This window comes from Myxocyprinus asiaticus, chromosome 19 (assembly GCF_019703515.2).
Source record: "Myxocyprinus asiaticus isolate MX2 ecotype Aquarium Trade chromosome 19, UBuf_Myxa_2, whole genome shotgun sequence".
Classification (NCBI taxonomy): Eukaryota; Metazoa; Chordata; class Actinopteri; order Cypriniformes; family Catostomidae; genus Myxocyprinus; species Myxocyprinus asiaticus.
This window is the reverse complement of record NC_059362.1, coordinates 9,669,140-9,681,896: the sequence shown is the minus strand read 5'-3', so window position 1 is coordinate 9,681,896 and position 12,757 is coordinate 9,669,140. Positions and strand designations below refer to the sequence as shown.

The window sequence follows — 12,757 nt, the reverse complement described above, 5'->3', positions numbered from 1 at the left end:
GTCGCTGACAGAGAATGCCTGCAGGTCCCCTACCCTCTTGATGGATGTGAACGCAGTCAGGAGGGCAGTCTTCAAAGAGAGTGCCTTTAGCTCAAACAGGGCTCCCCGCATGCCCCGTAGGACCACAGAGAGATCCCATGAGGGAATGAGGCGCGTCTGGGAGGGTTCAGCCTCCTCGCGCCTCTAAGGAACCTGATGATCAGTTTGTGCTTCCCGAGAGACTTACCGTCAACTGCATCATGCACGAAGGGGAGAAACCGCAGTAATGTGCCAGAAATCCAACAACTTTCAAGTTGAATGGATCGGCAGAGGAATTCAGCTCACTGAACACAACCGCTCAGCTCCGAAGAGAAAATCTGAATGAGTGGTTGTGAGCCAGATCCTTTTATACCCGTATGTCCGGGGGAGTGGCATGCAAATTTCACTCGCCAATTCCCATTGGCCTTTTCTCAAAGATCAGAGGTGTTTGGGGCTCCCAAGGGCGATCCTTAGTGTCACTACATCGACACAACGTCGAGTGAGTGACAAATAGGGAACTTTGAAATATTTTTTTAACCACCATAGAAACACAGGTGGTAAACAAAAGGCCACATTATGACTTCATCAAGAGTGACTTTTCTAGGTGGATTATATTTATAGAAATGGACTATAAATATGTATATACAGTGCCAATTTTAACCATAGTTTACAGTAAAAGTATGTATTGCAGTGCTATTCAACTTCAGAAAGCTCAGGGTCCACAATCAGGATCCCAATAGTATCAGCCTGGTTTAAAATATGCTTACTAGAACTGGGATCGATGCCTTTTCCATCAGTATCTTTCAGTATCGATAATCGAAAGATTTTTCAGATGATTATCGATAGGCCTATATATCGGGATTTTTTCAGATAAAAATAGGGCTACCCATTGCACAATAGTCTTTCTCTTTTCAAACAGATTTCTCAACACAATTTTGGAAGAGTGTGAGCGGCAGGGTAAATTAAAAAGGGTTGCACACCGGACGTTTCTGGCGGACGACATGGCACATTCTAAAATTCAAAATAATTATTTTATATGACAGTACATACTGTACACAGTACAGAGTTTTCCATAAAATTCTACCCAAATCATTATAAAAGGACAAAGATTATTTACTCTAGCCATCAATGGATGATATCTGTACAGTATATGTACAGCATCTTGCATAGAGCCTACACAATGTATTTTCAGTTACAAGTATGTCTTCTGTGGTTTGACAGAATGAATGAAACTTCTTCAAGGCTACACAGAGAAATTGCATTGTAATTTATCGTTCAGTTTGTGCAGTTAAACCAGTTTCATACATTAATCTGCTAACTCACCAACGTTACTTTGTTCATTCTTGTTGTACAAAAACATTTGTAACTTTTATGTGTATGCATCCTGTGCAAGGAGCTCTAAAATACCGGTCCTGTGTTGTGATGTGATACCTGTGCCTTGCGAACTGCTTCAGTAAATGTTATATCACCCTCTTGTGGTCTCCCAACGCTATTATGGCAGACATTAAACAGAAGTCTAACTGAGTGAATAGGAAAGCATGCAAATTAGGCTTCTAATTTAAATGTCAGCTAATGTTAATATTGTGATGCCTCAAAAATATATTGATAAAATAACATGCCATTCAATAATCAATATATAGATACAGTATTTTATGACATGACTAATGGTTATCATGGCTATTTGTGAGCTCAGCAAAGTGTGTTTTTAAATTTAAATGCATCTCACTTATACACTCTCTAAACACTTTATTAGGAACACCTGTACACCTACAGGAGCTTCAGTTAATGTTCACATCAACCATCAGAATGGGGGGAAAATGTGATCTCAGTGATTTCCACCATGTCATGATTGTTGATGCAAGACGGGCTAGTTTAAGTATTTCTGTAACTGCTGATCTCCTGGGATTTTCACGCACAATAGTCACTAGAGTTTACTCCGAATGGTGCCAAAAACAAAAAAATATCCAGTGAGCGGCAGTTCTGTGGATGGAAACGCCTTGTTGATGAGAGAGGTCAACGGAGAATAGCCAGACTGGTTCGAGTTGACAGAAAGGCTGCGGTAACTCAGATAACCACTCTGTACAATTGTAGTGAGCAGAATAGCATCTCAGAATGCACAACACGTCGAACCTTGAGGCGGATAGGCTACAACAGCAGAAGACCACGTCGGGCACTGTATTAGGACCATAGTGTTTCTAATAAAGAGTTTAGTGAGTGTAAGGCCCTTTTGAAAAAATGAAATCTACACTACCAGTAAAAAGTTTGGACGCATCTGCTCATTCTTTATTGTTACTATTTTCCAGATTTTAGAATAAGAATAAAGTCATCAAAACTATGAAACTACTCAAATGGAAGGATGTGAATTATACTAAGTAAAGACAATGGAAAATTATTGATTCACAATATCGTCACTTGACTTTGAAGACCTTGAATAAGGGGCCTGGGTAGCTCAGTGGTAAAATACGCAGCTACCACCCCTGGAGTTCGCTAGTTCGAATCCCAGGGCGTGCTGAGTGACTCCAGCCAGGTCTCGTAAGCAACCAAAATTGGCCCGGTTGCTAGGGAGGGTAGAGTCACATGGGGTAATCTCCTCGTGGTCACAATAATGTGGTTTGTTCTCAGTGGGGCGCATGGTGAATTAAGCGTGGTTGCCGCGGTGGATGGCATGAAGCCTCCACACGCGCTATGTCTCCATGGAAACGCACTCAACAAGCCACGTGATAAGATGCACGGGTTGACTGTCTCAGACGCGGAGGCAACTGGGATTCGTCCTCCGCCACCCGGACTGAGGCGAATCACTATGCGACCACAAGGACTTAGAGCGCATTGGGAATTGGGCATTCCAAATTGGGAGAAAAAGGGGAAACCCCCCCCCCCCCAAAAAATCTCTAACTTGTGAAGACTATATAGGACACAGCTTAAGATTAAACAGGAAAGAAAAAAGTGAAAAGTAATTGGTAAAAATGTATATATAAAATGATATATGGATGAATAAGGAAACAATATGAAAGAATTAAAGACACAAACTAAATGAAGTACAGCACAGATGTATGTCTGCTCTCTTGAAGTAACACACACACCCAGGTTGCCTTTAAACATCAGAACAAATCAGAACCTTTGATTCTTCATCTTCATTTATTTACCAAAATTATAAAACATTAAATCAATCATTTTACAACTTCTTTAATTTAAAGTTAAATCTAACACCCCTAGATTTTCCTTATCCCCCTTAGCGTGACAATTTTCAAGGGCAAACTCTGCAAATAGTGTTTTTAAGTTGAAATATTACTTGCTTGTACAGTAAGTTACTTTGGATAAAAGGAAAATTAGTTTTGGTCATTCTTTATAGTTACTATTCATGTAGTGACCAAAGAATGTTAAATCAGAATTATCTTATATTTGAACTTCTTCTTTGCCTAGATTACAGCTCTACACACTCTGGGCATACTCTCAATCAACTTCATGAAGAGTATTCTGTGAACAGTATTGAAAGAACTGCTTTTCCTTCAGACTTCAGTGATTTAGGACACCCCCCAGTGTCCTAAATCACTGTCAGAGCATGTACTGCTTTTGATGAATGATGTTCTTCTAAGGCTGTAAAATAGAAAGTTCTTTAGGTATGCATTTGAGTAGTGTGAATAGATTCCGAACATACTTCATCCGGGAATGTAGGAATGTGGGCATTGTTCCATGACCTGAAGATATAACGTAGTTAAAAACAACCACAAAAATAATCAAATCTGGTTTTGTTAAACAAGCACCATTTAAGCACAAGCAACAACTTTCTTTTTTAAAACTTAGCCTTTTTGAACGTGACGTCTCCTCAGCTTCCATTGGATTATGGGATAGTAAAAAGTCCAGTCGAACCGCACTTCACGATCTCGCCACAAAAAGTAGGTCATCTGAGTATTTCTCGCTTACTCTTTTATGATTACTGAGGATTCGGACATACTACTTCTTTGGCATGCTGTTTTTGGCATACTATGTAGTAGTGAAATATGGTTATTCGGATGCAGTGTCAGGGAAATCGGAAACAGTAGATTGACTTTTCTTGAGCTAAACTCACGGCGCATTCAATTCTGAAATGTTCATCCCTATGCCCTAATCCCTTCAGAGGGTTTAATCTCAGAGTGAGAGCTTCGAATGGTTGAAGGGTTTAGGGCTCAAAAATACTGTATCGGTAATTCAGAACGCACTTCAGCATCATCTATTCAAGCCAAAGGAGCTGCTGCTGTTGCACAAAGGCTGATGTTAATGAACATAACCTGCACCTAATCAGAAATATTTACACATGATTTTGAATCACTACCTGTTTTCAGAATAGAAACTTCAAATAAATTAAATGGCAACGCGCTCAACAAGCTATGTGATAAGATGCGCGGGTTGGCAGTCTCAGACGCTTCGTACCTGACAATACACGGGATGAGGCAGCTAGGATTCGTCCTCCGCCACCCGGACTGAGGCGAATCACTACGCGACCAAGAGGACTTAAAAGCACATTGGGAATTGAGCATTACAAATTGGGTAAAAAAATAAATAAATAAATAAAAATCATAGTAGGCACAATTTATAATTGTCTACAAAAATAATTTTAATCATTTAAACATTGTGTCATCTTGGACTTTTGACTACCCTACCTGTCAAATAATAATTATATTAAGCGCAACACTGACACCGGTTCAGAACTTTATATAAGCAAATATAAGGCATACAATAAACGGATCAAACACGATCATTTAAATTGCGGAGGATCAAAGCAAGAATTACATCTTGTCGGCTCATTGTTCATTGTGCAGAAATTAATGTTAACAATAAAATCCAAGTAATTTAACAATTTAAATTTGCAATTTTCATTTATCATAATATTTTGAGAAGAAAGAAAAAATAATGAGAAGAAAAGCGAAGCTTTATGAGATTAAAGTCGTAATATTTTGAGAATAAATCAAAAGGAAAGTAACATCAAAGTGATGTGGTGGACAACAGCAAAGTGGAGTGTCTGGGTCTTTGCATTCAACATCACTAACCAGGGAGATAACTTGGCTATGCAACCGAGCTGAATTTGTGGGAAGTTTGCGAGCTCTCTGATCATAAATGAGGTGTGCATTAGTACAGGAGTTTTCAACATGTGGGCGCCTGTTAAGGGAGGCGCGAGATATAGGCTCACAATCAAGTGAAGCGAAAAATAACTTATACTGATACTAATAACTCTGTGCTGATGTGCCAGAAGACCAAGGATTTCTTTATTGCTAAATCCTTTCCTAAAGTATGATTTAAACATGTCCTTCACATCCATCTTTTGCATTAACGAAGCTGCTGGCTCGCCGTCCATTCTATCATTGTGACGCTCTGTTTAGCCTAATATTGAGATTTGTTTTCTCTCTAATATTTCTACTTTATTCACACAATAGACTACTTTATTCTCACACCATCCGGGTGTTTTATAAACGCATCTCGAAACACCTGTGCTGGGTTTCATGACTGTTATTAAACATGATTCCAAGTTTCAACGCTTGAGAAACGGCACCCCAAAGAGGCTATTTAAACGCAGCAGTGTTACTCCACGCACATGGCAGAGCGCATATACAGGCAGTGAGATTTATCATTTTAAGACCTTTGTATTGTGCTATTTAGGCTTATAGCTCACTGTTCTGCTATTTTGAGTTGCGTTTGAGGAAATTTCATTGCAATAAACATTCTTTATTCCTGCGTACCGACTCCCGACTAAACCCGAATAACCGATCAAGTTGACTGGTGCATGCATTAAAATCTGCTTGGTGTGTGGATTGTTAAAAACAAATGAAGATTAGAAATGAGGCTTATAGATTATATATTTAGAAATAAGGCTTGCATAATAAAACCTCTGATACAGAAAAGCTGCATGCCTGTGACAGAAACAGAAAGCTCCCAGACAAGGCGTTCATAACGATTCGTCCAATGAACTTGAGCACGAACAGCAGATAAAAGTCAAAGTGCGAACTGTCGGCTAATGCAAGTTGGGCTCACAGATCGGAATTAATGTACATTTGAAGCCAGGATTTAAGCCTGCCTTGTTGCTTTTGTACCCTGATGTTATTAACATTAAGCCTTACTTTTTTTTTCTCATCACAAAAAAACATTCGGGGCTATTAACAAAAGATCTGGGGCTTCAGCCCTATCAGCCAGGGCTACGCCGCTGTGCAGCATAATTTAAAATCAATAGTTTTCAGTTTCAGATGCTATTGTAGAAGTTTAGTATTTATAGTCAGCCATGATTACTTTAATCAATGAGTGAAAGTGTCAAATAACAGGACGGTTACTGAGATTAAGCGAATAGTATTCGGCTGGTCATGTGATTCTAACATGGCAGCCCCCATGTGCGGACCCTCTCCATTTAGAATAAAACAGCTTTGATAAGGTTACTGATATGACTGTTCCTTTTAATGTGAGTGGTCATGATTTTCTACATTTATTATAAAATTACAATTCATGTTTTGAGTTAAACTTTTTTAATGAGGAAACAATTACTCAGTGCACCTTTAAGATCAAAAGATTATGAGTTTTTAAGATCTAAAAAACATTCATTCAATCAAGTGTGTACATATTAATGTAAACTGCACAAACGCACCTTCACATTGTTCTCTGACATACAGCAGGTAATCTGAGCTCTAAAGCAGTAAAGTCTAAACTCCACACTTAACAAAACCAGCATGAAGAATTGATTTTTTTTTAAATCCATCCAGCTGAGACAACTGCTAGAGCATGAGATATTTTCTGGAATGTATGGCGGTCATGCATATTTCTTTGCTCTAACCCTCAAACTGTCACATTTCCTCTGATGTCATCCTCTTAACCTTGACAACAAATGCACCATATGGCGTAATTTAAAACAACAACGAGAGACTGAGCAGAGACATATGCATGCTTTTAACACACAACCTCATTGATAACACTGTAAAGTTTTATTCTGTTAACCTTGAGCCAAACTAATGATGCATGCTGGGATTTTGTGAATGGCATTAGTGTTTAAGAGAGCTTTGCATTGATGTTATCATATATAGTTTTATTCAAGATGAATCAGTGTGGGTGGGTGTGTGTTGTAATCCACTCCCATGCCTCTCTGAAGAATGCTGAAAAACTGCAGCCCCCATTACTCTCCATAAATTCACTTCATATGTACCTCTACAATCCCACAATAGCGTCCTACTTTGAAACTGTAGAAACAAACAACTCATAATTTAAAGTAGTTTAAAATAGTCAAGGACAATAAAATTTGGTGTAATTTAACAATAATATAACTGATCTAAAATATTTATATATATAACTATCACTGATATTTATTCAGTACATTTATTTATTTACTAGTTTTATTTTTATTTATTTTTTGCGATCATATTTTTCTGACAAAAAAAAAAAAAAAGCAATGAGGCATTTGAATAGATAAATAAACCAAATATGATATTATTTAGTACAATTATTGTATACTATTTTGTATAACATTACAAAAAGGCATAAAATGCCACGCACTCATCTGCGCATGGTCTTAAATTAATCAAAGATTTTATTTATTTTTTATCGGTACATTTAAGGGAAGTGTCTGAATGAATTTATTCACTAAAATGATTTCTGCTTCCTAATGCTTCATATGAGAGAGAATGGACATTTTTAGGAATTTTTGCCACACTACACTACTTAATGGGGAAAAAACAGTACAGCTTCTGTTACACTACTGAAAAATAAGTTAAGTTGGTAACACTTAAAATTTAAAATAAATTTAAAATAAGGTTCCATTTGTTAACAACATTAGTTAGCATGAACTTACAATAAACGGTAATTTTACAGCATTTATTAATCTTAGTTAATGTTAATTTCAACATATACTAACAAATTTTTTAATTCTGAAGTTGTACCGTGTATGTTAACATTAGTTAATGCACTGAACTAACAATAAACAATTGTATTTTTATTAACTTACATTAACAAAGATTAATAAATACTGTAATATATATATATATATATATATATATATATTGTTCATTGTTAGTTCATGCATTTACTAATTTTAACAAATGTAACCTTATCATAAAGTGCTACAGTTAAGTTAGTAGCATCACAACTTTTAGTAAGTTATTCCATAACGCTGCCTTCATACTTGCTCTTTTCTCAGTGCAATCTGTCCAGCTAAACTGTTCTTCAAACTCTTGACTCATGCCAAAAAGAAGTGATGAAGGAATGGCAGCAAAAGAGAAAGACCAATTAAAATAACTGCAGAAGTGCAGACTGCCTGTCTCAGTTGTGTCAGAGATAGTTTCAACTGCTTTCATGGTACTGAATTGGCTACTATCATGCTTCTCATAGCAGATCATTCAATGGGTTTGAAGTGTAATTTGCATTTCTTTAGGATAATCTTTGTCTCCCGCTGTGTGTGTACATTTTGCAGGGGCTTCAGGCTATGTGTATGTGAGACACTAGATTCCTAAAGTGTTTCAGCAGTCTCTGTTTAGTGGCTAAATCTGTCTTTCATCCATACAGGGTCCCCTTACACTCACAATGGAACTCACAGCAAAAGAAGATGCACTTAGGGGCCTTTTTATCCTGCAATACTTCAGGAGAGCTCATTGTTTATTGTTGCTGTACTAGGGACTGTACTACCATGTAGCTGCCAATTTAACTGATTTTAATTTATAAACTGAACTTTGTCTCAGATATTTCTGCTATAAATTCCTTTGGAGAGATACATGACAAATCTGCTGTTTTATTCATGATTTGTGTGAAAGCGAATAAAAGTCATTGTTGTTGTAGCGCCTCTAGTGTTTCACCAGGAAACTGTCACAAAACGTACAACGAGGCACATAAATTTGCAAAAATGTAGTTATAGTAACATGATTTTATGAGGTCAGGGTGACAAATTTAATGAGAAATGTTTGAGTTCATACTGAAATCTCTGACTTTTGATTGTATGCTTTGTTAGCTTGGCAAATCTGAGCAGAGTTTGAAACATTTTATAAATCTATTCCGAAACTCTAGAGAACACACATGTGCGTAAACTGAAAGGTAGTAGGTTCAAACTCTGCAAAGTGGTGATCCATGAACTATCACCATTATTGCCCTGATAAAAAAGGGTCTGAAAAATATAAGAAGACTTAAGTACAAGTCTCAATTTGCTCACTTGTAATTGTCTTTTCCTATGGGTAGTTCTTGTGTGTAAAGTAGTCAAAAATAAAGTAGTGATGTGTTGAAAAAAGACATTACAGCATGTGTGAAAGACACATTACATTTTGCAAAAACAAACCTCATTTACTTTCTCTTACACTTCCTCTGTTATCTCATACACACAGGCATAAAGTCTGTGAATGAAATAATAGAAAGAGGAAGAAGCAGGTGGGGGTTGAGAGAAGAGAGGAATGAAACAGTGTACGCAAGTTTGAAATGCAGATGAGAGAGTTTCAAAGTAAGGTTCTCTCATTGGGGCATAGGTAAGCTCCTCCCCCTCACCCAAAAGACTCCCCCATTCCTGCTCATTGGCTCCTCCCCCTCCCTCTCACTGGCTCATTTCAGATATCTGGGTCACTCCCAGCCTTCCCTCCTTATATTACCCTCGAACAACTAGAACGGCTAGAACTCAGCTGCAGCCCTCTCCACCTCTGTACCGCTCTCTTTCTCTCACTTACTCTCGCTCTCCCTCCCTCTTTCTCTGCTACAGGTGTGAGAAGACCCACGCCAGCCATTCACACTGCGCCTGTCCCTCCTGGCTTTAACCAGATAGCATTAAAATCATCATAATACTGACCTGACATCATCTAGAGCATTACACACAAATACACAGACTCAAAGTCCTGGAGTGTCCAAAGAATCCTGGGCCCAGTCATCCTTATCTGAATAGATACATGTGAGAGTTCATTTAGTGGCTTTCAAGGGCAGGCAGGATGAATTTTGACGAGGTCCTGGACCGGATTGGTGGGTTTGGACGCTTCCAGAAGACGCTTTATGTGTGGATCTGTCTGCCACAGATCTTCTTGGCCTTCCACATGTTGGTGTCTATATTTACTGGTGCCGTGCCCCCTCACCTGTGCAGATCCACCTGGCCACCAGTTGACGGTGGCGGTCTTGGGTTGGGCCTCAACTTTAGCAACGCTTCTGGTGAGTCATGCTCTTCTTTTCAGCACAGCCCACCGTCCCAGCTCAATCACAGTGGCCTCAACCTACCAATTACTGAGCACTCGACTGGTTGCAAGGGTGGATGGGAGTTCAGTAAAGATGTCTTCCTCAGCACTGTCGCCACAGAGGTGAGTGCTAGTCTCATAACATTGGGGTTGTATAAGGAGGCAGTATTTTTGTGATATAACATGATGCTTCCCACAAGGTGCTTCATAACATTGTGTCCTAACCAGACGTGATGCAATAAGATCTGTCTGTCCACACTGAACGTCGGACGGCTCTTCTCAACTGTACTATATATACCAAGATAATTGTTTCTTCTGCTTAAATGGGGCTTGTTTAACATAAACAGAGCAGATAGTTTTCACAGTTGTTGTTATTATGTCATATATTCTGGTCACAAGAACAGAAGTGCGTATTTCATCAAATACAGTACATACTGTGACAGTATGCGGTTTCGGATGAAGCTTCTGACTATCTAGCTAGCTTGCTTTGTCTTACTGTAATGTCTGTATAATCATTAAAATGACAAAAATGTAAAACTAGTTTAAACTTTTAGATAAGGCTTAGTCAAACTTAAATGTTGTCAAACTTTGATGTGTCTAGTTGATATAAAGTATATAGTTATGTGGAGTGGGTTTTTGAACCAATGAAAGTTCACAGTGGGTGGGGCTATTGTGGTCACGGCTGGTTAGGACAAAACTCTGATTAACATGGGATATCTTTTATCGCTTTTTGCTTTATTGTGTTACGTATGGTTAGGACACGTTGTAAGTTCTTTCTGGTGTTATATGAGCTGGTCGTGTGGTGTGGTTTAGATGGTTTGAGTGCCGGGCTGCAGTGAGATTTTCTGGCCTCCTGTGGTGAAGGAATCTAAGACCGCTTCATTAAAAGAGATGTAACTCACAAAGCTGTGAGATGGGCCAATGGAACGGCCTTTGTCTCGCTACATGTGACATGGAGAATGGGAGCAGGACACATGAGTTGCTCGCAGCAGGACCTACCAGAAGAACCTGCTTTGATTTATGAACACTGGACATCGGAGCAGCCTCACAAAGGGGGTCCGACCATCTGATACTGCTCAATGCTATCCAGCTGCCGAGCTGAGGCGAGTGAAGGGAAGGGGAGCAAAGAGGGGAGCAGAAGAAGAGAGGATTTTGGGACTGGTCTGTCTCTAGTCCAGGTGTATGGGGCATAGATATGGGGAGGAGAGGGTTTCTGAACCAAATAACTTCTAAGATCCAGCCAAATCTCTAAAGGAAAGGCACAGTGTATAACACAGTCAATGGGCAGTTGACATGACATTTTTCTGCCCTCTTAGAAAAAAGACAATAATTTATTATTATTGAATTCATACTGAACTTATATTTTAATTATTTCGTTGGAAAGCAAAAAACACATTATGTCCAAATTGTCAAATTAAAAGTGGTATATGTTAACAATAGTTTATTCATTATGAGATAATGACAATGAACAATTAAATCAATATTAAGCAAGATTAATAAAATTCTGTTACAAATATATTGTTAATTGTTACTTCATTGTACCTAATGCATTTACTAGTGTAAACAAATAGAACCTTATTGTAAAGTGTTACCAACTAGCTTTTGGTGGTAGCTGTTTTTACTGTATATGGTAATAAGCTGGTCTAAACTAGTCATTTTTGGTCAAATCTGGTTTAGATGTTTGGTCAGCTGGACTACCAGCTGGTGAAACTCTTTTCAACTTGGTAGACCATACTGGTCAGGCTGGTTAGGACTGGTAACCCACCTTTGACAAGCAACAAACCAGCCACCATTGTCTAAAAACCAGCTTGAACACCTTAGGATTGTATGACCTGTTTTTTTCACCAATTCATTCCACTTTCCCATCTCCTTATATTACAGTGGGATCTAGTGTGTGAAAATGCCACTTTGAACAACATTGGTTCATCTATCTATATGTTTGGGCTGCTGGTTGGTGCTGTGCTGTTTGGTGCCCTTGCTGATAAGTAAGTAGAAGCACCTCAAGATAACTTAAGACATACACACAGACACATAAATGCATGAAGATTCTCAGGTAAAAAAAAAAAAAAAGAATCTGAAATTTTATGAATGATATCATGTCATGCTTACAAACCATTCTGAGTGACATCACTTAAGAGATCATTAACAAACTGTGCATGCCTGGACAAGACCCTAAATACCAGGAGGTTTTGGATATGTTACATAAATTGGTCACTGGAGTACTTTTTTACACCGCAAACACATCCTTCCAGCTGAACACAGCAAATCAACAAGCTGACAATGCGACTCTGTCTGTGAGAACCTCAATGCACCATCTTCACCGCTTATTTACACACACTTGAGATGGCTGGGAGGGCCTCTCTCCTGTATGCGGATGTCTATTTGAGTGGTTCTGGTTTTATTTACTGATATTTATTGTGAGAAGGATGATTGAATGCTTGAATGCTTCTTTTTCATCTAACAGGGAACATTCCAACAACTTTGACTGACATTATATAAAGTTTAGTAAAAAATTTAGTTAATGGAAAATCCGTATGATGTAATTAGTATTTGGTAAAGGTTCTCCTAATGTTAGAAGAAAACATTCCAAGAGCAGCATT

At 38.4% G+C, this 12,757-nt stretch overlaps 1 protein-coding gene across 1 annotated transcript in view; it reads left to right on the top strand.

The window, feature by feature from the left end:
- Positions 1-9,628: 9,628 nt before the first annotated feature.
- LOC127410315 (solute carrier family 22 member 6-A-like) overlaps positions 9,629-12,757 on the top strand; it is a 31,652-nt gene continuing 28,523 nt past the window's right edge. The window contains exons 1-2 of the mRNA XM_051645514.1: positions 9,629-10,280; positions 12,039-12,142. Coding sequence (XP_051501474.1) covers positions 9,921-10,280; positions 12,039-12,142 — 464 coding nt within the window. The 5' untranslated portion in view covers positions 9,629-9,920. The remainder of the gene's footprint in view (positions 10,281-12,038; positions 12,143-12,757) is intronic.